Source organism: Gopherus evgoodei, chromosome 6 (assembly GCF_007399415.2).
Source record: "Gopherus evgoodei ecotype Sinaloan lineage chromosome 6, rGopEvg1_v1.p, whole genome shotgun sequence".
In the NCBI taxonomy this organism is placed as follows: Eukaryota; Metazoa; Chordata; order Testudines; family Testudinidae; genus Gopherus; species Gopherus evgoodei.
The window spans coordinates 80,595,673-80,622,302 of record NC_044327.1 but is presented as its reverse complement, the minus strand read 5'-3'; the positions used below and the strand labels follow the sequence as shown (position 1 = coordinate 80,622,302).

At 42.9% G+C, this 26,630-nt stretch overlaps 1 protein-coding gene across 1 annotated transcript; it reads right to left on the bottom strand.

The window, feature by feature from the left end:
- Nucleotides 1–591: 591 nt before the first annotated feature.
- Nucleotides 592–20,788, bottom strand: CCNH (cyclin H). The gene is given in 10 exon segments (XM_030566765.1): nt 592–834; nt 8,678–8,739; nt 9,872–9,968; nt 9,971–9,982; nt 11,945–12,015; nt 15,615–15,778; nt 16,787–16,997; nt 17,295–17,368; nt 20,049–20,171; nt 20,563–20,788. Coding segments are annotated over 9 exon segments (921 nt in total). The 5' UTR covers nt 20,680–20,788; the 3' UTR covers nt 592–834; nt 8,678–8,687.
- Nucleotides 20,789–26,630: the final 5,842 nt, after the last annotated feature.

Here is a 26,630-nt window from a genome sequence, read left to right as displayed (position 1 = left end):
GCCAGATACATTTAGGCTACAGGGACCCAGAGCTATTGAATGGCATGACTTTCACCTCCTTCCTCTTCCATAAGGTGAAGGAAGCTAGACCTGTCATGTGAACAGTGCACTTGAGAGGGACAAAGGAGGGCTGAAGTATAGTGGGCCCTGTAGCTGTGCTAATTTGACTTCACAAAGACAGGCTAGTCCTGGTACATGTGTCAGTTACACTTTAGCCTCCCCCCCATCTTTCAAAGCACTACAGCTTGGCTTCAGCCTCCAAAAAGGAATCCATGCAGACTTCTTGTAGACAAAGCTCTTCTATCTGCACCTGTAGGCATCTTATGACATTGGCCCAGCTCCCCTCACTTTACAGGTGTTTCTTGCACATCACTGGAGGTACACTTTTGATTTTCTAGTGATCCTGAAAAACTGACAGGTAATGCTGCCAATCAGAGATGACATGGCATATACTTTATCACCCACTTGCCATCAAGTGTTAATGCATTAACTGTTCAAGCAAGATTAAGAGTCTGACATGAAAACCTCTCCTCAGGAAAGTGCATATCTGATTCTAAAATGCTCTCTCTTTCCAAAACAAATTACAGAAAATCATGTTTGTGACTCGTCATATTTAAATAAAAATACAAATCAATTTATTATAAAGGGGCAGTTCTTCTGTATCCCATGACAAACTGGGAACCTGCTATAAGTTGTTAGCTAGAGAAAGTTTTTACAAATGAGAATCCAACATGATGCAGGAGGTGGATAACAAGTAGTTCCCAAAGTTCTGCCAGGTGCCATCTTCCTTTAAAATTACAGTGAATCTACAAGATCATCATCAGTCCATTCTTCCTAAAATAATTGGGAAGAAAGAATCAAGTTGAATCTCTTTATTACAAGCATACACAGTACAGTAAAAGCAGTGTTATCCATCACTTTAGCAACTGGAAAGCTCTATAAACTAGTATTTCTGATAATTGAAAGTCCAATTTACAGGCCAGTTGACGCAAGGCTGGCAGGCTCCATACCTGGCTCCCCATGACTGCCCACAAGTGGCAACATGTTCTTGCTGCTCCTAGGTGGAGGAATGGCCACAAGGGGCATGGGGCACAGACTCTGGAAGGGAGTTTGGGGTGCTGGATCAGGGCAGTGCTTGCCTTGGGCAGCTCCCAGAAGATGTCTGCTGTTCCTAGGCAGATGCATGGCTAGACTGTACTGTGTGCTGCCTCTGCCCGCAGGCGTCGCCCCTACAGCTCCCATGGGGTGAGGTTCCTGGACAATAGGAGCCGTGGAGCCAGCTCGGCCTAGGAGCAGTGGGGACATCTCACCGCCCAGATCCAGCACCCCAACCCCCGGCCCCAAGTCCCCTCCTGCACCTAAACTGCACCTAAAATTCTTAACTGGAATTTTACTTCCTGGCACCTCTCAATCCCCCAGCATGGTAAATACCAAAGCTTTTACTGTATATGCTCTACTATAAAGACTCCAAATACTACAGGAGGAGTTGTGATATACCTCACAAAGCACAGGGAGTAGTAATTTGATGTTTAAATATAAACAAAGCAATGACTAGCTGGCCTACATTAACTGTTGCATCACAACGAAGTGGAAACGTACTTTTAACACACAGGGTTTAAGACAATATATATCCTTTTAAGATACTGAACCATCTCTACAACATCAGAAAAAGGTGTAACTCAGTCTTGTCACTGTGTAGAACTACACTGTCGAGACTACAGTTTTACACACCCAACAGAGGCTACTTTTGTTAGTATTGATATTCTGTACAATGCAGTATGTGAATAGTACTATATCTAGAAGTACAGCGAAGGAAGAATGGATACTTACCCCAACAGTAATTCTAGTTTTTTTGGTGGTGGTGTCCACGTGGTATGCATACTCCTAAGATCAGATTATTTTGGCCAACAGTGTCCACTGGGACTGTCCCTGTACCCTGGATATCCTCTCTCTCTCTCACTAAGGACATAAAAGGCAGAGAGTAGACTCAAACTTCCCCCCTGTTCCTTTGCCAATTCAGAATCCAACTTGACTAGGACTCCATCTAGGACTGTAGAATCAGGGAAGGAAGGCAGGCTGTAGAATCCTTGTGGACAACACCTTTAAGAATTACTGTAAATGTATGTAACCTTTCTGTGAGTTATTGTCCACATGTATTCCACTTATAGTGACTAGCAAGCAGCAACCTCAGTTGGAGGTGGATGCTAGAAATCCTAATTAAATAACGATTGCAGGATGGCTCTGGTAAAAACAGGCATCAGATACTGAGTCCTCATGTAATACTGGGTGAAAACGTATATTGATCAAAACATAGCTGCTCTGCAAGTTTTGAAATTATGCTCTCCAAGAAAAGCTGCAGAAGATTCCTGAGCCCAGGTGGAAAAAATTCTAAGCTGCACTGATGGACCTAATCTAGCTAACTCAGGAGCACAATGCAATATAATTAAATGCCCATTAGGTCAGGCAATATCCACCCAAAAGACTATCACCCTATCTGTATCAAGGAGCCCCTAAACAAGGTGTGCGCAAACTACAGCCTGTGGGCCGGGGAGGCTAGCCCTCAGCCTCTCCCCCACTGCCATGCTACCAGTGCTCTGGGTGGTGGGGTTGCATGTTCCTGCCGAGCAGCACGGCTGGCTCTGACCAGGTGGCACGGCTGCCAGACGTGCTGCTCCGAGTACCATGGTAAGGAGGCCGGGGTGTTGGATAAGGGGTGGGGAGTCCTGGGGGGCAGTCAAGGGACAGGGAGTGGTTGGATGGGTCGGAGGTTCTGGGGGGCAGTCAGGGGACTGGGTTGGACAGGTGTGGAGTCCCAGGGGACCTGTCAAGGGGCAGGGGTGTGGATAGAGGGTCAGAGCAGACAGGGGACTGGGAGCGGGGGGGGAGGGTTTGGGGTCCCAGGAGAGGGTGGTTAGAGGACGGGGTGGGGGGTGTCAGGAGTTCTGAGGGGGGCCAGACTCCTTGGGGAGGTACAGCCTTCCCCACCCAGCCCTCCATACAGTTTTGCAACCCCAATGTGGCCCTCGAGCCAAAAAGTTTGCCCACCCCTGACCTAAAGGTTTTGTTCTGTCAAGGTAATATGAAAGAGACCTCACTACTGTCAAGGATGTGCAGTTTAGCTTCCTGTGGTTGGAGCAGTGTGGAAAGAAGTGGCAGATGAAGCATCAAATTTAAATGAAATTGAGATTTTTGCTAAGGCCTGAGGATCAGTGTCTTTGTAGAGGTATCACATATGGTGGACAAGCTCAGTGAGCTGATGTTAGAGCTTCTAAAAAGGCTGTTTTCAGACAGTATAGGGCAAGTTGCTGAGTGCTTCAAAAGGAGCTGCTATTAAATCCAGCTAAAATTAGATTAACGTGCTAGGAAGAGGGAGAACTCACACTGGGTGGAAAACCATGAATGAGAGCTCTGAAAAATCTAGATTCCTTAGTATGCCAGAAGAGATCACTGATCATCTAGTCTGACCTGATCTAGTAGGGGGCAGAGGAGAATGGTGTAACCCTGAACAGGAAGACATGCAGAGAGTATCAGCTCCATAAAGCTATGTTCAGCAGTAGATTGCCATGACTGCATAGTCTTTTCAGCTCTGCATCAATATATTTAAACTTCAGCTGAACAGCTTGCTTCAGGGCAGTTAAGTCAGCATGCACGTTATCAGATGGAGGATGCAACCTCCATTCTAAGATCACCTCAGGTGAGACAGGTAATGTTATCGGAGGCCCAGATGATCCGTTTATTAGGTGCACATATCAGAACTGCCTGGGCCAAACCGGGGCTACACATGATCATTACTGTTCTGTTTAGACTCCGTGTTAGAGGGGGACTAACCACAGATTCCATTATCCCTAGAGTCCATGAGATTAAGGAAGCACTGACTCGGAGTTTGGGCTCAAACCCCCCCCCCCCCCCCCTACATTGAGCCAAATGTTGGCATTTGTTCTGGGTTTATAGTAAACAGATCTACTGACTGGTACCACTACCTACAGAAGATCCACAGAATAAAATTAGGTCCATTCATGCTAGTATGCTAATTACTTGCTGAGGTGGTGGTCTGTTAGGTCAGACGTTCTGCAAGCCTGGTTAGACAGAGAGCTACTGCTTTGATGATCAATACAACAGCTCTAGCCCTGAGTAGCTTCTCTCTCTGTTGACAAAACACTGATGCATATCCATCATCATCTGATCTGTTAGTTTATGTAACACAAGAAGAAATACTGAACACAGATGAATAGCTATGAGATCTAGAATGCTCATGAAGGGGAGTCTCTCTGGGATTTCAGAAGGCTTAGTTTTGTAGGTGCTCTAGGTGAGCTCTGCATCCTAACATAGAGACATCTGTTGCCAGCACTTTCCTAGGCAGAAGTGGAGAAAACAGTATTCCTTTGCATACCTGGAAAGGGTCCTTCGACCAACTTAATAATGGGAGTTCTTCCCAGGAACCTGCATCCTCATGCCTTGGCAATGTCTGTTGGTAGATACAGATTTCAAACTGGCTTGCAAGAAAACATAAATGGAGTCTGGCATTCTGTATAAGTAGTGCAGGAAGCCACATAACCCAGAGTCTGTGGCACACTCAAAGATGGCTGTAGGTGAGCCTACAAATGGTGGGTGAGGTCCATTATGGTCTGGATCCTCTCTTGCTCTAAGCTCTTGATAATCTGTAATCTAACACAGGCCCTGTGCAATCTATTCTTTGGGCTGGCAACTATGACTGGGACTTCGTTGATCCTGAATCCCAGTGTGATGAAAAGACAAATTTTCACCTGTTGCAGTGATCATCCTAGAATTAGCTAGTCATCAGGGTAAGGCTATACCTGGATCCCTTGCTGCCTCAGGTGAGCTGCCATGATTACCAAGCATTTGAATATCCTTTGTGCTGCTGAGAGACCAAAGGGAATGACGCTACTGGTAGTGAGATGCTCCCACTTGGACTTTGAGATCTTTGTGCGGCAAGTGAATTGATACATGAAAAATATACATCTTGTAAGTCAAGAGCTACAAACCTGTCTTGGATCTAATGAATGGATTATAGAGACATGGGTCTGCCATCCTGACTTTGAAACAATGGATGAACTTGTTGAGGCAGCTCAAACCTAGAATTAATTAGATACTAGCCCTACTTCTTCAGGATTAGGGAAAAATGGGAGTAAGACATCTTCCTTCTGAACTCCAAGGACACTTCTTCTACTGCTCTGAGATTTAGAAGAGAGTACACGTCTCGCTTTAGCAGAATGTCATGAGGGGTCCATGAAGAGGGATGCGAAAAAGTGGATGATTGGAAGGCACTGGAAAATTATGACCTCCAAGACCTAGCACTAAGTGTAGTAGATTCTAGGGCTCAAAAAAAAGAAGGAAGGGTACTGATTCTCCAGAAACTCTGTATGGCAATCTGCAAGTCAAACGTAATGCCATGAGGTTGATGCAGGAAGTGCAGTAGATGAGAAGCCAGCAGAGTGTTTTCTGCATTTGAACCTCTGCTTCTTTCTCTGCAGCTCCTATGATCTTTGTGGACTAACAACATGTCTTTTGTCTGGAGTAGTACTGTCACCTAGCCTGCTTTCTCCTGAACACTGGCATGTAAACTAAGGAACGGAGAGTGGATCTTGAATCTTTCAAAGAGTGCAGGGTTTCATCCGTTCTTGCATTAAAGAGGTCACAACTTTCAAATAGGAGGTCCTCAATTGCCTGGACTTCCTTAAGGATTTCTAAAGACTAACCATAAATCCCTGTTTACAGCAGTGGACGAGGCCACTGAATGGCCTGCAGTGTCCAACACATATAATGGCACCTGCAACGATGTACAAGTTACCAACTTCCCCTCAGATACAATGGACTTCCTTGTGTTGAGGGGGTTTTCCAATAAATTACAACACTTCGTCCCAATTACTCTGACAAGAGCACCTGGTAATTTACAATGCACAAGTGCATTCTTGATTTGGGAAAAAAAATTACTAATTTTTTTTAAAAATGTCTCTTGAAAGTATTTTTGGGGTCCTTGCTGCCTGGATCTTTCATGCACTGCGACCGCTACCAGTGATTCAAGAACTAGTGCACGTAAAGATTATTCAAATCCATCTGGACGAACTTGCTAGCTCCTGTCTTTTAGAAGTGGGTCATCCTGCACAGAGGCATGGCCCCAACAGACACTGCTGGCCAAATAAATAAATAAAATCTGTCCACTTGCTGAGGCACATGCACACCAGTAATGGAATACATGTGGACAATCACTCAAAGCACCACCTCCCTGGACCTGAAAGCTTGGTGGCTATCAGTATTCTAGGGTACTTATGATTTAAAACAAAAAAAGTAAACTTGACCCACTTTAAAGATCTAGCATCAGTTGGTGGTTACAACATAGCAATAAGCTATATTGTTCTGAAAAGAATCAATGTGATTTTCTGTAGTAATTTCCTCTTTTCTTGAAGACGTGGTTTTAAACTGAGGTACAGAGCAGGAGTGCGGTTTTTAGCTATCTGTTAATTCATATTTTGTTTTAAATTGACATCTTTTCTTCAAGAAAATTTCACATTGAAAAACAGACAAGACACCAAAGCTTAATTTTACCAACAGCCATTGTTTCCATAAAACAAGTTTTGAACAAGTAACATTATGGAATAGATCCTTTTTTAAAATATACAAATTTCTTCAGTTTTTAGTATAGGAACATTGTTAGAAAATTAAGGCCAAGATCATCAGGAGTGTTTGACAATTTTTGGAAGCCCCACTAGAGACATATTGCTTTCAACAGGTGAGTGCTCAGCAAGAGCCAAGCCCCTCTAAGGTGTCCTTGCTAGGATGCTAAAAATCATTCACCTTTTAAAATCATGGGCTAATTTCAGCAATTCTCAAATTAATACACAACTAGTGACAGCTCAAGTTTATGAAATATGGTAAGACATCTTAACTTCCATTATGAGTCAATAACTATATGAACACAGAGGCCAGGTCTTTCACTAAAAATGTAGTTAGACCAGTTATCACTCAGGAGGGTAAAAGAAACAAACACATACATCCTTAAGACCACAACTCCTGACACAAACAGCACTAGGTCAATGGAAGAATTTTTCTATTGACCTAGCTACCACCTTTCATAGAATCATAGATTACTAGGGTTGGAAGGGACCTCAGGAGATTATCTAGTCCAACCCCTGCTCAAAGCAGCACCAATCCCCAAATTGCCCCTCAAGGATTGAACTCACACCCCTGGGTTTAGCAGGCCAATGCTCAAACCACTGAGCTATCCCTCCCCTCTACCTTCAGGAAGGGATTAAACTACAGCAATGGTAGACCTTTCCCCATCAGCGTACCAAGTGTCTACATTTGAACTGCTACCGCAGTGCAGCTGCAGCACTGCATTTAGTTATAGGATACAACTTTGACTGTCAACCCACTCAACAGGCTTTTAAAATCGCAACCATGACCGACTTCTTCAATGCCACTTAATCTAGCCAATTTAAGCCTTTCACTGCTGTGAAAGCAGAGTACACTCTACCTTCTGACCTTTAATCTTACAAGAATCCAGTAAGAACAGTGATTTCCCCATCTGTTCGCATGAGGCAGCATTATCCAATAGGGTTTACACCTTCCTAAGGTCCTACCCTGAATATATTCTACAAAGCCACAACTCCCATTTGTAATGACCAATTACCTCCATTCTGCTATTACTTTCCCATATGGTAGTTCCTTAGTGCTACCATAAACTCAAATCCCTACCTCATTCCTAATTTACAAAAAAATGGCAAGAATGAGGGTAGTACAGGCTAGCCTTTAATATGTCCTTGCTTTCCTTCTGCACTCCAAGCCACTAGAACTTCATTCATTCAACACTCTTTTCTACCCACTTTCTGGACTGCATTCCTAAGTAACTTAACTACTTTGTGTTGGCTCCCATCTTGGGGACAGAAAATGTCAGCAATACTGACCAGAGAAAAAAAATTGATACAGCTTCTAGGTGAAGCCAGTCAAGTTTCAGTCTGCTTCCCCACTGGCTTCATCCTAATTTTCAGAAGCTAGTTTACAGATACCATCTAATCTGAAATTAGCTTGATTTCTAAGAGGTGAAAAACAGTACTAGGCTTCTCAAATTACTGCAATTAGAAACCAACAGTAAAGCTGTTTATAAACTACTTCCATCCTATTGGGTTCAAACTGTATACATGAATAAAGTAGTTCTTCCTATTGCATTGTTCAGTTAAATTTATCAGACAGAAATCCAAAGAAGAAATAAAATTAAAATTTTACCAAACCAGAATTCTTGCCAGAGTTTGGTCTAACTCCTCAGGGTACAGGCCTAGCAAAAACAAAGGGTAACATAATACACTGAAAGGAGAGAGATGTTGAAGAGCTGTACACCAGCTTCCTGTGGCCAACAAAGCCATGTCAAGCCTTCTCAGACTGACCACTTTACTTGGATCACAAGATTCCTCATAGCCACAAACCCTTTCTATATGAAGTTGTGATGGAAATAAGCTACAATGTATAAGAAATTAGGAGACATGTTTTTACTGTTATTGTAAAAAACATCCAGATACTAAATAGCCATTTTTTAACTGCTTGGTTGTGAAACGTTCACTACCTGAAACAATTTCCAGAACATATTTTAAACAGTATTCACTAACAAGAATGATAAAATTTGTTAGAGAAATATGAACAGTGCTTCTGCAACATGTCTACTAACCTCATCCATTTTAGACTTTCTTTGTAATATATTCATCATCTTCATAGCCCTTCCTCTTCTTTCTAACCTCACCCCAAAGAAAAATACAAGATATTTAGACATTTGAGAGAAAGTTCAACTCTAATACTAGTCTCTTTCTTCCTTACCTTTAGCATTTTTAAGTTCAATCTCTGTTGTACATTTCTTGAAAACAAAAATGCACTGAGAGTTTCACTAATTGCCGGAAGTTTCTTCCCACTTCACTTTGCTACCTAAAAGAAAAGTCTTAGATCTTTTGTGGAATAGTGTAGTTTTACAATTTGCACAAAAAGGACGTTTTCAAGAAAAGGCATACCGCATATACTTGTTCATAAGCCAAATTTTTAAGTAAAAGAGGGAAGCACCAGAGAAGGGGGTTGGCTTATGAACAGGTATAGAGAGGGAGAGGTGGGGACACAGCCCCTCCCCCCAACAGCAGGAGCAAGGAGAGGCAGCACAACCAACAAAGCCAGAAGGGAAGAGGCAGGGCAGAATCTCTCCCCTTCTGGCCATGCTGCTCTCTCCCCAGCCTCCGAAGCAGCTGCCGCCCAACCAGGCCCACTGGAGGTAAACAAATCATCTTGGCCCGCCAGCGGCTTATCCTGATGGCCCGGGATGAAAGTTTGCTCACTTCCCTGAATTACAGGGTCAGCTTCTGAATGGGTCATAAAAATTTCCATTTTTAATTATCCATCTTGGGAGGGAGGAGAGGGGAGAAAAATCGGCTTATAAACGAACCAGCATATGATAGAGCTTATACGTATATTTTACAGAAATTAAAAGGATCTCTAAGCCCTTGATAAACAGATTGTTAACTATACCCTTTTAGGCAACTGTTAACCATTTTTAGATAGGTTAAATGGCACATAGAGGTAATTTGCTTCAGGTCCCGTGGTAAATCAGTAGCCAGAAAGGGGAATGAACCCTGGAGTCCCTACTTTAGCAACTGTTAGTGATACTGTTTTACACATTAACATTTTATTTTACAACAAGTATGCTATCAGTCTAATAAATTAAACCCAATTTTCATTTTTATCTGAATATATTGTACAATGCAAGCAAAATTAACATTTATAAAAGCTAGCATATCACTGCAGAAAGTGAATAATTCCAACTGACAGTGTAGGAAAGCAGAAAAAGAGTCAAAACTCCTTAATGCTCCAAATCTCTACTTACACGTTTACATTAAGAGCAAGTTCTGAGCTGTGACATTTCTCTAACTTCTGCTTTAGAGTGGCAACCTCCTCAGGCCGTGGTGGTTCATACTTCTTATGAGATTTTTCATGCCTATAAAGGTAGCACCATGAGGTTTTCAAAGCAATAAATTAGTTGCAATAAGTTAACTAACTCTCACACATTCTTGTAAATTATTCCAAGACTCACTGGCATAGCCATGATTAGAATTCAAGAGCCCCTGCCTCACAGCGCTGACTTAGTCCAATAGACTCGACTCTCTTCAGTGTACTAAGCACAAGATATGATTCAAACCACATTTCTATTTGGAAAGATCTAGTCAAATCAAACAGTTTATAAAGAATTTGGTGGCACGATTTGAAGGCCCCTTCAATAGGGCCATCGCCTCTTGCCTTTGTAATCTAATGAAGGTATCAAAGCTAGCTTTTCAACAGATATCTAGAAGCTGCAAGAGTACATACACTGCACTACTGATCATTTTAATTAGATCGGAAGTTTACCAGATAAAATCCTCTTATTTGTCAAAGCAAATATTAGGTATTTGAAGAAAAAAAATGAATACTTCTTTCAAATGGCTTCGTAAACAAAATCTCATCTTAGAAAACCAGAAAGTACTCTTAAATCTTAGAGAGCCCAAGATTACATGTGTAAGAGTCTTAACTGTCACTTTACATCAGAGGATTTATTCTAAGTAGTGTCAAGATACAGTGTAAACTCAGAGCAAAGAACTACACTGAAACTAGTATTCATCATGATTCTGGATTTCCTCAAGCCCACGTGATAATGCAGAGCTAGCATTACTGTACTAGAAAGTGTCAGGAAATGTTGATACTTTTTACTTTCTGCACTGGATATCAAGTCTTAAAAATAAAGATTAGTCTCAATCTTGTTAAAATACACTAAATTCATCATTTTTCAGAAAGCATAAGAGAAAGAACAGGGACATTTTTACCATTACCAGTTTTCTGTACCACTGGTATGTTTGCTTTTTTAAATATATATTTTTTTCCTTGTGTCTTAGTCTAAAGGCAAGCTTCACATTAAAATATATGATGGCTGGAGGGAGAGGGAGAGTGTGATTTTATATAAAATATGATGTGAATGAACCTCTTTTCCCTCCCCTTTATTTTTATTAATAATAAAATAAAGGGGAGGGAAAAGAGGTTCATTCACATCTTTTTTTACATTAGAAATATCTAGTCTGGAAAACATTTGTGAAATAACAGTCTCACAAGGGCCACAAAATTGCAAGTTCAGCAAATGAAATCTTTTGACTGTTTTTAACACTTAACTTCAATGACTAACATTTTGGAGAAAAAAAGTCTTTGTTAAGAATTTAACATCTCCCCCCGCCCCTTTCTATTAAGGTGTGACAGCCAACAATATGCATCAAAGCATACAATGCATTCTCTAGAAAAACTGGATTTGACATTTTTGATGTTTCTAAGACAAAGACAAACAAAAAAAATGCTTAAATCCCTTTCAAGCCTTCTTTATATATCCCAAAGCAGTTAATAAAACAAAGCAAAAGGAGTCTTAAAAGACTAAACCTTTACAGGTCACCATTAAACTTTTAAAAGTTATTTAGCTTAGGAAATGTACCCTCTAGTGGCACAAGTAGTAATCTGCAGGTTTCTGCAAACTTGAAATATGAGTAAAAGCAAATCACCAGTAGCAACAGCAGCAGATATCAAAAGTAATGCTCTCACTTTTCAAAAGCATGGTCAATCCCCAAGACCTTGTTACAGATAGAACTATTGAGGCTCAGTGCATCATTACTAGACTTATTTTAATTTCGTTTTTTGTACAGAAGACTAGGTTTCAAATTTTATTTTTTAAGCTGCTAACTAGTTCATTTTGTGACCCTTTTTTCTATTAAGCTTGCAACAATTTTGAAGTGAGGAAGAGTAGTATACTGTGTGTCTGGTATAGGCTGTGCCTGAAGAAACACAGCAACACAAGGTTGTACACAGTAAACACAGAACTGCTCCAAAGCCATCTCTTAAATATTTAGTTTGGGAAAAATGCACACTTCTCAGCACAATGCTTACTTACATTTCATTCCATCTAGTAACTGGGACAGAGATGTTCTGTTTTCTTTCAGCGCAAGACACTCAGATAAATAGCTACAAAAAAGTAAGAAAAATGTGGAAATCTAAAGTTACTACAGTAAATGATTAATTCAACACATTCTTCATAGCTGCACCATTGTTATTAACATAAATGACAGTGTAAAGTTCTGACTGTTAGAGCTTTATGATATTAGCAACATGACTGAACAAACTTGTTTTCTACAGTACAATATTTTTTCGCTTGCATACATAGCTAAATCTAACACCATTAAGAGAGGCAGATGGGTTTAAAAATTGAACTGCTACTAAAAATAATCACCACCACCACTTTTAATGTTGCAAAATAAACTCATAAGTAAACTACATCATCTTCCCAAATCTGTAGACAAGCAGCTCTGAGGTGTGCCCTTTCATCTCACTGGAGTATTGACATTAGTCTATTTTTATGGTTTGTTTTTCAAAGTCACTATTTCATTGCTGATCACTTAAAGAGAAACATTCAGCTTACCTACTTATCCATTCTTGAAGTGTAGTGTTTATATACGCATTTGTACTGTGCCAATCACAATGGTATTATTGGCAATAGCGAATACTATTGTTCCAATAATGCAGTGGTTCCCAAACGGGGGTTCGTGAAATATTACAGGGGGTTCTAGGGAAAAAAAGTTCCCTAATGGCAGACAGAGGGATCCCAGGCAGCACAGGCCAGCAGCCCCTGGACTTCCAAGAGCTAAGAGGATCAAAGCAAGCATATCTATCACACTGAGGAGATTTAAACTTCAGGACTCCTTATAAGAAACGGAAAGGCAGGAGAATATTTTTTACTGGTTTTAAAATTAAATAGACAGCTAGTATTGTTTTTAAAATTATGAAGATCAAGTTTAAGCTTTGTTGTAACGTGCACTGTTTGCCTGGACTGCTCAAAACCTGACTGCTTCTGTAGGAAGAACTCTGATTTGGCTTCTTAAATCCCTTCCTGCTGTTTCACATCTGATAGTCATTGATGAAACATAGGAGCCTTGTCTTATAACAGACTTATTCAAAGTGATACAAGCTACGAAAGTGAGATCTTTGAAGAGTCTCGCCATTTTCATAATGTAATAAAGATACTGTAATGATAAATAATTAACACTAAATAGTGCATAATAAGCATGTCATAAAAACAAATTTTATATTTCCAAGATCACTGCTTTTATAATTTATACTTAGGTAAAGGAGAAAAACCCTGGAAACATTCATTTTTAGGAGGGGGTTCGTGAGACTTGATGTGTTAGTGAAAGGGGTTCACCGGTTATTAAAGTTTGGGAACCACTGCAATAACGTAGGAGTCTGAAACTTAATCTGCTTCTGTTTAGCAAGTTGTAAAATAGCTCAGAATGAACACCACATGAACTATGATCCTTCTTTTTTCACTTTAGAATAACATTTTTGTCCCAGATCAAATGACAGTTTATGCTCGAACATCCAACGAAACACTTAAAAAACAGAGACAGGCTCTGGAATATATGAAAGTAAAAGCATAGATCAGTTGTACTGAAAATGAAATCCATGTGAGTACCATTCATGCTACCTTAAAACTGTATGTGGACAGAAGTTAGAGCACTTGTACATAAATACTATGTAAACACAGGGCTCACAAGGTGAATTTAAACAGTTTCAATTAGCTTAAAATTCAGGTAAAACCCAAAATATAGTTATTTACCAATGAAGCAGGAAGCAATCTAGTGTAGAGAGGAAAGACTTACAGCAGTTCCAGTGCTGTTGGACTACAGTAATATTTTGCAATTACATAAGACGACATCTACAGAAATGGTGGGTAGGCATTATAACCCCATTCAAGAGGTGGTATAACTAAATTGAGATTTAAAGCAATCTTTTAATTAGCCACTGTGGTGTAGAGAATAAATTATAGCTCTACTACAACAGTGATCTGCTGACACGCAGAGAATCAAGGCCAGGCAATGGAAGAGACATTGCAATAGAATTCAGGACCTCCTAGCCCTGTGCAATATTACTGTAGGCCATGAAACTGGGATACATCATGCTTATCAAATGGAAACATTCAAACATTTTTGTGGTTCCTGAGAAAACACATCAGTTTGTATAAGAAAATCATACCTATATGTTCATTGGGAGGGGACATTAGTTTTCCCCTCCCACATCATTCTCAAACTGCTTTTTGTTCAAACTTAAAACAAGAGATTCACTTTAAGACAGAATTCAAACATGGGCAGTCCAAAGAATGAAACTTTTGGAAGTTAGGCTTTCACTATACCCCATCTTTGATCACACATTTCTACATTCTGAACTTCAGTGGTCCCGACCTGTAGCTATTACAGTAATGTAGTCACATTCCAGGTATGAGGTTATGACATAACCCCATACTCAGGGGTGCTCTGAGGCATAAGACAAAGAAAATTGCCAGTGTCGCCAAATTTATTAGAATCTCTATAAATAAGTGCCCATTTAATAGATGTTTTACAAAAATATCCTCCCCTCCCCATTAAAGTTTACCACCTGACGTTTCAAAACTTGCCAAATCTTTAAGTTTATATGTAATGTTTGGAAACTCCCTCTTTTAACTCTGAGTTGACACACATCATGGAAATCAACAAGGGAGCTTCTGCCAACTAGAGTGCCACTGTCAGTTTAATTGGAAATTGATCAGCAAAACAATGCCACTACTTTAACACTCTTAAAAGTATGTCTACACTGCAATGAAATACCCGTAGCTACAGGGCCAGCTTTAGGAAGTGCGGGGCACGATATGAATAGTTTTGACGGGGCCCCGGCAGGGATGACTCACCCGGCGGCACTCTAGGTCTTCACTGGCATTAAAGGACCCACAGCCGAAGTGCCGCCGAAGACCCAGAGTGAGTGAAGGACCTGCTGAAGACCCAGAGCGCCGCCAGGCGAGAAAAAATTAAAAAGGTGCTTAAGTTATGCGCTCTTTTTTAGGGCATGGGGCCCAATTCAGGGGAATCAGGCTAAAGCCGGCCCTGTGTAGCTAGCCCATGTCAACTGACTGACTCACAGTCACAGGGCTCTAAAATTTAAGTTCCAGAGCCCAGGCTCTAGATCGACCATCTAGACAGCAATTTTGCAGCCATGCAAATTAAACAGCCAGCTGCAGCTGTTTTACTGCAGTGCAGACATACCCATAGCCACTTTTCTCTAGTCTGTTTCCAAGTATATGGAGCAGAAATACTAGCCAGAGGCAATGGTTAGAACTCTTGTAAGTTTTAGCTGCTGCTGCCTCAGAGAACCTTCGGTTCTTACCGAAGCCAATGAGAATCAAGAATGCTCAGCCCCTTGAGGATCAGGCTGAAAGTCTGTAGTGCTTTAACGGGGCCACATGAGAGACGACTGGAGGAAGCAAAAACTCAGAGGAATATTAAAGACCAGACACTTATTTCTTACCTAGTGCAACATTGTGTTTCCAACAACAAAAGAAAAAATAAATAGTGATACTTCACCATTTGAAGCAGACAGTTAAGTGCCTCGTTTCAGAGACTATCTATTCCCTATGAGTCAAACACATAGGTATACATCTGTAAAAAGGTATCTAGCACTTGGAACAAATTAATTCCTGCAGCAAAATCAGTCATTTAAGCCATACCTATGCAGCAACAACAACAAAAATTCTAATCTACCTTTCCATATTAATTCCTGCCCTGGAAGCACTAGATAAGATGGCAGTGAGAGCTATTTGTGAAGGTGTAAACAGAAGGTAGGCATCTGTCAGAGCTACTCGGGTGAGAAAGTCATCAGCTGTTTTCCTCAAGACCTCAGGATTCTCCAGCAATGGATAACGAGTCTACAAAATAAATATTCAGACATTACTTCTGCTGTCGTTTAATCTTATTGACATATGACCTCAGTGTAAAATTGTTCCTATTCTTCTATATCAAAGTTTGTGACATGAATCAAAAGAGCATTTTGAAAAGCAAAGTTTAAGAGGGTATCTTATTCTAAAAACGATCCTGAAATGTTTAGTGACCACATATAAAGCAGAGATGTTTCAATTCAGATGTGTTCCCACTTATTACAGTATAAATCCAAGACTTTCTAGGATACATTTTACATTAGAGAATGATAAAAGTTGAGTCATACACCGAACTTGCATTCATGAGATTTCCCCCACACATACTAACTTACTGTATACTGAATACTGTAACATGAAGACTGCTTCTGGTTAACAGATCGTCATAAAGAGCTTTCCCTCCCGCCCCATTCTAGCATATTATAACTCAGAGGTTCTCCAGCTTCACTGCACTGCCACTCCCTTCTGACAACAAGAACTAGTACATGACCCCAGGAAGAGTGACTGAGACCTGAGCCTGCCTGAGCCCCACCGCCCCAGGTGGGAGGGCCTGTAACCTGAGCCCTGCCACTCAGGGCTGAAGCTCTTGGGCTTCAGACCCAACACTGGGCAGTGGAGCTTGGGTTTCTGCTCTGGGCACCAGCAAGTCTAATGCCAGCCTTGGTGATCCCATTAAAATAGGGTCACGACCCATAATTTGACAACCGCTGTTCTAACTTGTTTAAAAAAAATAAATATAAAATAAGGGTCAATAATACTGTGGTCCTTCAATTCAGGAGTCCCACACTTGACCAAGTTTTTGTCCAAAATACTAGCAGCCATATAACCTCCACATATTTGATCCACTACAAAATTGGCCCCCAGGCAATCCCCACAATACTTTGAAATATTAACAAATATGGTATTATAAAATGAAGTTAGCATTTTAAAGAATATTAATAAATACCTACCTTGGTACCAAGTTTTTAATGGTACAGGGAGGAGGAAGAAGACAGTAATTACCTTCAAATCAATTAAAAATCCCTCAAACGGTCTATAAGGGTTGTGCACTATAAGATGGAAGTTCAGCTGCTGAATAAGTAGTAATTCATATTCCAAGATCTGTTCAAGAGCCTTCTCCTGACCTGGAGGGTTCTCTCGAAGGTTACCAACAAACTGTGCACTGGACACATTAAATTCATCTACTTTACATGCCAAGAATGCACATGTTAACCTTGGAAAAGAAGCATAATAAACATAATGTAGCTCTGTGGCATGCATCATGCTGTTATCATACACAGACATTCTGGTTCAGAGTCTTTATTTCCCTTTTTTGAAAGCAAGAGGTTTTGAAGAATACAAAAACCTATTCCCAAAGGGAAAGTAACGAAAATTCATTATTCAGATTCTTGTTTTATATAAAACAGGTAAAAGTCCAGGCTCTTTAATGTCCTCAAGCTTTCATAAGTTACTTGATATGACAATATTGATAAATATTAAAAGTAAAATTCAAAGTGTCTCGATTACTCACATTATTATTCGAGGGTGATACTCCATCACTGAGTTATTGAGGTAAAAACGTTTGAAGTACATAGTAGCTGTTCCCTAAATATAAAGAGTCAGTAAGGGCCACTTGAGCAAAAAAGCACAAACAGCACATAGGTAATGTTCAACACACAGAATGTACACAATTAAAAAGACATTTCAACACTCCATGGGACAAGACTATTTATCTAAGGTACTTATCTGCTCCCACCCCCATTCACCATAAAACCAGCAGCTCTCCACCTTTAACGTATTTATCCTCAATAACCCTGCAAGGTATTGTTACACCTTGCAACCTGCCCACACAAAAACAAACAGGGTGTGTAAGTACACACATGGAACTGAGGCACAGAGAACTAGATGCACAAAAGGACCTAAAGGCATGGCAATACATAACACACAAGCAATCTAGTGGACAGTGGAATCCTCAGCCCTGAATAAGGTGCCTAGGCTCCACATAAAATGCATGGGAGAGTTAGGCACCTAAGAAAAGAATCCTTACAAGCCAGAAAGCTGAGTGGTGAGCAATCTAAGCTAGTCAGTGGAAAATACTGAGGCAAAGGGCAGGAGCTAAGTCCCACCCCTCAATGGGACATGAGCTGAGATAGGTGCCTAAGAGTCACAACCATGAACCCTCCCCTGGAGCTAGGCTCCTAAACCAGGTCAGCGCTCTCTCACAAAAGACAACCTCACATACAGCAGGCCCCCCAACCACTGTAGTCAATAGCCTCAGGGAATGCCTGTTTTGAATAGGGATTTGAAGCCAGGTCTTCCACCTCACAGGGAAGTGCCCTAACCACCAGGCTATTTGCTAGAATGGAGTAAGCTCTCCTGTTGAAGCTGTTCCACTTTGTATAAATAAATATTAATTAGATCAGAGAAGAAAAAAACCAACAACATTTGACTGATGGTTAGGACACTCCCCTATGATGTGGGAGAGCTGGGTTCAAGTCTAAAAAATGTGTCATTTATACAGAGTGGAACAACTTCTGAGATAGGCTTCTCTTAACTTCTCCCGTAGAAGACCTAAAAGCCTAGAGGTTAGGACATTCATCTGGAATGCAGGAGGCCTAGGTTCAAGGTCCTGCTACAAAATCAGGCAAATCTCCAATATCCTGGGGGAGTGCCACAACCACTTAGCTATTAGGACATACATACATAACCCACTCATCCCTAAAAGTCTTATCTTTTGCTCTTTTCTGCTGATTAGGCCTGCTCTGAGAAAATTGGGCCCAACAGGTAAACCCAGAAACCAGAAAAACACCCATCAGAACTGGGAGCAAACTTAAGGTGGAAAGCTGCTCAGTGCATCATGATAGTTCTGCACATGCATACGGACAGACACTTTGGCATCTTGGGTCACTGGACACAAAAAGGATCAGGCAGCAGCTGAACATGAGGCATCTAATTTTGGACTTCAGTGCCTTAATCTCTTTGTGGACCTAGACCTAAGTGACTTGCCCAGGGTCACATAGGAAGTTTGTGGCAGAACAGTGAACTGAACCCAGATCTCCCAAAGCTCGATACCTCCTTAACCATTGGACAATTAGTCCTCTCTATCCATTTCCCCATCAGCGTCTTGATAAAACACACTGACATGCAATCCAGTATTTTTGTTCCCTATTTACTCCATGTTTCTATTGCTATCCAATTTTTCTTTAGATACTTAGCTAAAATGTTAATTTGTAAGAAGTTCAGATTTCTCCAAATTTAGGCAGGTGGACAGCAATCATTCTAGAAAACATATATCATTAATTCTAAACTAAGAAGTAACCTTTCGTACCACTGAATCCCTTGCATAAGCCTATAAATTTTCTCATGAGCCTCCTTTCCCCTAAAATCTCTATCCCCCACTGTTTAGTTTCAGAATATTTCATCTATGAATCACGAAAAGCTTCAGCCTATGGTTTGAGAAGCAGTGCCTTGGATGATGGAGAAGATATGCTTTAAAAAAAAAAAACGCAACTACGTTTCTAGAATAAACCCTACAGGGGTTTACCTTTGTCACACTTAGCACAAGTGTGAGATATAATAAAATGTGTCAAGCCCAAAATTACAAAGAAATTCAGATTTAGAGTTTTTTTCTTTCATTCTTGAATTAATTTCTATTGTCAAATTTTGGTTTTGTAGGATGAAACCTAGCTATTTACATACAATAATCTAAGAATATAAAGAGGTGCCCTACAGCTAGATTCACTAAAACTGGTTCAGTGAGGTGTAAGTTTCCCTCTCTACTAGCCAGATCACTTTTTCCCCAGCAGACATTCAACCTGAACAAGAGCAGATTAAAAACTTGCCAGAGATTGTGCTGGCCCGCTGCAACTCCCATTAAAAAGCAATCAATAAATATAAAAAAAATTATTGATTCTGGATTATTCTAATAGTTGTATCCATGATGCCAATCAAGTCAGACCCTCAACAAGGAAAAAACCCTCCCACAGTTGAAACAGAAGGAGACAGGCACACACACAAAGCTTGCAATACACACACATAAAAAAACCAATGAGGGACACGACAAGGGCCCCACGGGCACTCTGCCTCCTGCTCCTTTGGCGGCTGTAAGGATCAAGTCCTTTTATTCCCCACAAACTGATCATGTGGGAAGATGGGGGAAGTGCGCCCACAGTGCCCTACCCACAGTGCTGGAGATGTGGGTGTCTCAAGAGGGGGGCAGTTTGCAAAGGAAAGGCTACGTCCCTACCTTTCTCTTCGGCAGACCGATTAATTGTACACAACTCACCACCACGGATCTGGGCATGGCAGGTTTGAACACGGAGCAGAAATCCAGCAGTTTCCTCTCATAATATTTACAGATCGCCAACTCCTCCCGGGGCTCCAGAAGCAGCGAATCGCTCTGTCGAGCCTGCAGGAGAACACGGGCAATTTCACCGCGGGGCGGGAGCCTGCAGCGAGGGATCGGCAGCTGCTTCGGGCCCCGTCCGCTACCCTCCTCCGTGCGCTGGCCACAGCAGCACAGGACGCCTCCACCGGGGCCGCCGCAGGAGGGGCGGCAGGACGCCGGGGACACTCCCGGGCCTCGCCCATACCCGCTGTTGCTGGCCGGGGCTGGGGGGGGGGGGGGCGCGCCTAGCACCCGGGACCCGCAGACAGCTGCAGTCACGGTGTTCCCCGCGCCCGGCTCCCAGCTAGCGTGTCTCCGGGACCGACCCCTCCGCCCCCAGACGAGGGCGTCCCCACCGAGAGCCCGGGCGTTGGCGCTGGTTGGGCAGGGACGCGGCGGGGCCGGTCGGTACCTTTCCGCAGGCCACCGCTTTGCAGCAGAACTTGCGGTTGGCGTCGGCCCGGCAGCGGGTCAGCTCCTCCTCGCTGCGGAAGGTCCAGTGCCGCCTCTGCGTGCTGCTGTGGTACATCCCGCCCGGCGGCACCCGGAGCGCGTCCGCCGCCCGCCCCAACAGACGCTCCAGGGACACTCAAAGCGCCTTCAATTCATGCCCCGCCCCCAGCGCGTAAAGCAAATTCGACATATCCCAGCATGTCTCGCGGCACTACGGATCCCGGCGTACTCTTCTCCCACCAAGTTCTGCAGTCCCAGCTTGCACTGCGGCCCCAGGGAAACTACAATTCCCAGGAGGTGCAGCGACACAGCTAATGGTAGTTCCCAGCGTTCCGTGCTCTAAGGGGAGGCAAGCGGCCCCTTCCAGCCGGCAGTGAGCGAGCACTGCATGCTGGGAGTTGTAGTCTTTACAGCTTAGAGGTACAGGTCAAGCCCTGCAGTTAGAACTGCTCTTGGTGTGGGTGTGGTACCATTTCCCTGCCTAGAGTCCCCAGGTGCAGGCATCCATGCTAAGAACTCTGATTGCATAAGTTGCTCTTACAATGGCCCTTAGAGAGTCTTCCTGTCTGTAGAGTGCCTAGCACAAAGATTCTGATTGCAGCCTCTGGGCACTAACCAAGCAGGGCAGAAAACAGAAGTAACTTCTGGTTGTTTTTTTTTAAGTGTTTGAATAAAGGGAGTTCCAGAAAAAATCAGTTTCCAGAAAATTACAAATTCCAGTAAAATTCTTCCCATACAGCTGCAGGAGCCCACCTGGCACGCTGCTGGAGATCCTGGAAACAGGGCCGGATTTAGGAAGTTCAGGGCCTGATTTGAATAGTTTTGTCAGAGCCCCGGCAGGGATGACTTACCCAGCGGTGCTCCAGGTCTTCACTCTGGGTCTTCCGTGGCATTGAAGGACCCACCGTCAAAGACTCAGAGCGAGTGAAGGACCTGCTGCCGAAGTCCCGAAGCACTGCTGGGTCAGTAAAAATTAAAAAGGCACCTAAGTTATGCACTCTTCTTTAGGGTGCGGGGCCCTCTTAGGTGCGGTGCTCGATTCGGGGAAATTAGCCTAAAGCTGGTCCTGCCAGGAAACCCTAAGAGTCCTGGCTCCCAGCTGCTTGCCAAACAGGAAGTTGTGCAGCCCAGAGACCTTTGGTAACAGCCTGTCTGGCTGCTGGGGCCCTAGGAGATGGGCAGGTGAACTGGCAGAAAAATTTAAACAGAATCACCACATCCCCCACTAAACTTTTCCATTTAGTCAAATTAGCATTTTTGACCAAAACATATTTTGTCAGAAAATTTCCGTGAGCTGTAGCTACTGCCACAACACAACACACAAGTAATGGTTATTAATAATAAAAAGTATTTTCTCATCTGCAACCAAGTCACAGGAAAGAGAAAAGTGTGTAAATGTTACAGAGCCTCAAATCCCCATTAAACTATTGCATCCAGCCATATCAAAGCTCCTAACTCTGTGGTAACTTATGTCAATTGAACACCTGTGGCTGGCCCACTCCAGCTCACTCAGGCTCATGGGGGTTGTGATAAATAAAGTGGGTGGATAGGTCCCTTCCCTTTAATGGACACCCACCCAGCCAGTTAGCTGTAAAATCCCTCTTGGTAGCTGTTCTTTACTTGCCTTACCTGTAAAAGATTAAAAAGTCCTCAGGTAAAGAGGGGGAAAAAAGTGGGCACCTGACCAAAAGAGCCAATGGGAAGGCTAGAACTTTTTTAAAAGAGGGAAAGAAACATTCCTTTTGTCTCTTGTGTCTCTCTGGGAAAGGGAACAGAGGGCAGCAGGAATGCTGTATAAGGCTTGAATCAGGTATGAAAATTCATCAGATCATACCTAGAATTACTTATTTGAAACCACCCAAATATGGAAGTAAATTAGATGCAATCAGGTTTATTTCTGTTTATTTTTTAAGGCTTGTGAATCTTCTCGGTGCTAACCCCAGAAGGTTTTGTTTGCTTTTAACCTTTAAGCTGAACCAGCCCAAGAAAGCTATTTTGGGAGCTTAATTTTTGGAATTGCTCTTTTAAAAACTAGCAAAAGTCTAAGTTCCAGATGTATTTTCTTTCTTTTTGTTTATAATAAAATTTCCCTTTTTTAATAACAGTATTGGATTTTTGGAGTCTTAAGAGGTTTGTGCATGTTGTTTGATTAGCCAGTAGCTACAGCTAATTTCCTTTGTTTTCTGTTACAGCTCTTCCAGGGAGAATGAAAGGATTTGGGGTTACCCCACAGGGAGGAATTCCCAAGTGCTCCTTCCTGGGTTCAAAAGGGTTTTGGTTTTTTTTGCATTTGGGTGGTGGCAGCATTAACCAAGCCAAGGTCAGAGAAAAGCTGTAACCTTGGGAGTGTAATACAAGCCTGGAGTGGCAATTATTAATTTTTAGAATCCTTGCGGTGCCCTCTCCTTCTGCACTCAGAGTGACAGAGTGGGGATTCAGCCTTGACAGGGGTTCTGGTTGTAAAACTGTGGTGTAGACATTCAGGCTCAGGGTCAAGCTTGAACTCTGGGACCTCACGAGGGGGGAGGGTCCCAGAGCCCAGGCTCCAGCCTGAGCTTGAATGTCTATACTAGTTTTACATCCCCTGCAGTCTGTGAACCCAAGTCAGCTGACATAGACCTACCATGGAAGTGTAACTGCCATGTTGACATACTGTTAGAGACACTTCTTTGGTAGTGTTCTCTCTCTCTCTCAATTACAACCACTGCTCCCCAGCCCACAAAGTGCTTGCCACAAAGTGTCATAAAGGTGAGATGAAAAACTTTTCATCTCTGACTAAAACTTTGGGAGTGGGGGAGGAGGCTCGAGAGGGCAGCCTGAGGGGGTCCCCTGGGTGCTCGGGGGCAGGGTTGGTGGAGCTGGGGCAGGCTCCCTACCCAGCTCCTGGGAAGCAGTGACCCTAGCTCCACATGCTGCCTCTGCTCTGCCCCAAGCCCCAGTTCTGCAGCTGCCTTTGTCTGGGAACCATGGCCAATAGGAGTTGTTGGAGCGGTGCCTGGGGGTAGAGGCAGCATGTGGAGCTAGGAGCTGAAGGAAAATTGCCGTTGCGCTTCCGGGGAGCTCCTTCTTCCACCCCCCTCCGGTAAGCACTGTCAGATGAAAACTTGTGTGTTGTGTCCTCTATGATGTGTTAGTACTGTTTGTTTTAATAGTTGTGACAGTTGTTCAATGTTGGGGTAAAGTTATGTCTCTTGGACATTTTCACGCACTTTGTGCTAAGGGTGGAAAAAGCTGACAGACTTTCATGTGAAATCCATTTCCAGTTGGCGTCACTGTGGAACTTTGGCATCCTGGTGCTTTTAAAAAGGATTCCATGACTGTTGGCTGCCTCTGTCCATCTGGGAGGCAGTTGAGTGTGGTTCCTTTGTGCAGCAAGAGACCAGCGTTGTCAAGGAGGGTGTATACCCTCTAATTAAACTTCTATGTCTAGTATCCTGCATATCCAGAGTCACCAGCTTACCTGGATCCGTATCCAGTCCGATCCTGTGTTCCTCTTGCCTCATTCCAAAATATGTCGTCAGGCGATTTAAGGTCCAGGTGCTCCGAACACCAGCTATGAAAGAAATAGCATTTTATCATCATCTGCCCAGAAGCCTCTGACAAAGCAGAGTATTGGGATGTTTTGGTTTCCTTTATTTTACTCTGTTACCATGAGAGAGGTATTTGGGGCCCAGGTTTAATACCCATAGGGGCAACCACAATTGTTTGTTATCTATTTATGGTTAACAGTTTTCCCCTTTTCTATCTTTGTTGCTCTTCCCAAATAAACTGTTTGCATTTTCTAAGAGCTTTGTTTCTCTCCTCTTCTTTCCTTGCATACAACATACGTAGGTGGGAGGAGTGGACTGGACAGACACTTCACAAGCGACAGACCCCCTGGGTGCTGGTGAAAAAAAACCCAATTACAGTAAATAGGGAGAAGAGTAGAGATGACCTTTCTCCCTTTTATTTCACCACCTCTCTCTTATCCCCATTACAGCACCACTCCGCACTCCAACCTCCAGCCCTGAGCGCCCCCCACCACCAACTTCTGCTGTTGGGGAGCAGAGGACCCAAGACCGCCCCAGCAGCAACTAGAGCGCCTGACCCAGGGGCTGCCCAAGCTGTTCAGGTGACCCCTGGGCCAGGCACACCCACCAATGCAGAAGCCACGGAGATCACGGAAAGTCATGGAATCTGTGACTTCTGTGACCTCTGTGACAAACACAGAGCCTTAGCCATGACTCAGTGCTATAGGGAAGGGTGTACAGGGGATCCCCACTATACATCTGGGTTGCATTCCTGAAAAGGGTGATGGATATCAAAACGATGGATATCGGGGAATTTTTCCCCATAAGAAATAATGGCCTGCCCCACCTCTTCCCATCCACTTCCATCCCTGCCCTGCCTCTTCTTGCCCAGTTCTTCCCCCTCCTCTGAGCACACCCCGTCCCTGCTCCTCCTCCTCCTCCCCCCTTCCAGCGCCACCTGAATGCCGGGGGAAGCACCCACAGAAAAGCCACACAAAAGGTGAAGCAGTGTATGTGTATCAGGACAACATGAAGGCAGAACACCCTATTGGTGAGTGATGGATATGTGAAATGATGGATTAAGGGGAGGCATATACTGTATCTTGACATTCCTCCAGTATGCGAGCTTCACACTCCTTTAGAGTCCCATGCATTCTCTCCACTATCCCATTTCCTTGAGGATGGTACACAGGAGATTTATAAAGTACTGCACCAATATGCATGAGAGAGCCTTCACACACTCTTAATACAAAAGGTGCCACATGATCCGATACAAGGCTCCTTAATAGGCCAAACATCACAAATGAAATGGTTAGAAAAGAAACAAGCTCCTGTGAGGTACCTTGTGAAATTCTGAATACAAAGGGGTAAGGTAAATAAGTCTATAACCGTCAACAGTGTGTAGCCATGCAGTGCAGTTGAGGGGCCAGTAATACCCACTGCAATTCTCTGTCATGGTCTGTCTACGACTACCAGTTTCAAAAGGTCCAAAGAAGCAGTAGATCTATGCACTGGGCAGTGTAATATGTTTTTGTATATTAAATAGAGATTAAAAGTGTTTTGTGCTTTAAAATAAGTTATACTTTATGCCTTTACATTTGGTTAAGGTATATGACCATGTATTGGCTATGGAGTCTGAAATTCAAAATTGTGTGCCTGCCAAACAACAGGTTGACTCCATCTTTGTTTAGCTTCTTGTTGACGTTTTCGTGCCTTTTTGGAACTTTGGCGAGAAAGGCAGTTAACCATCAGCACAGAACTGGTTCAAACAAGTTCCAGCAGGGAAGCTGCTAGTTCTACCTCAGAACCTTGACATGCTTGTGCCTATTAAACCTGTTGCCTAGTTGCTGTCCGTGCTAGGGGCAGCCACGGTACTGTTGTGCTTGTGCGGCAACATGGACCAGAAGATCATCACCTGCAAAATAAAGGAAGACATCAGCATTAAGAACTATGACTGTGCTTACCAATCTCTGAATTCCACATAATTTTCGGAGAAAGGTATAGAGGTCCTGTTGATCGCTCACCCTTGGGTGATTGAAGAGCCAGGCCTCTCTTCAACATCAGCAGATCCTGTTGATCTCCTGCTAAGAAGCGGTTGAGACCCAGGGTCCATCAGTTACCTGTGACAAAAGCAATAGGTGGTACAACACCAATCAACACCTAGAAACGGTGCAGTATCTGGGGTATGTTTGTTTGTTTATTGCTGGGTACCTGTTTGGTTGGGCCTGGGTTTTAAACCCAAACTGTCAAACCACATCTCTCTGTTGTTTCTTATGAAGTTATCTGTTCAGATAAAAGCTATTATTTGTTTACTTTATTCTTCTCTCTTCTTTATCCATTTGCATCACAGGATAGGAAGGTACACTATCTTTCCCTTCTAACCACCAGGTGATAGATAAGGGTCCAAGATCCTGCTAATCAGCTGCAAGATATAGATGGCCTATAACATCCTCACCAACATAGTTAATGTTGCAGGATTAACAGCAGTGTCAGCATGTCTTCATGTGATGCTCAATGT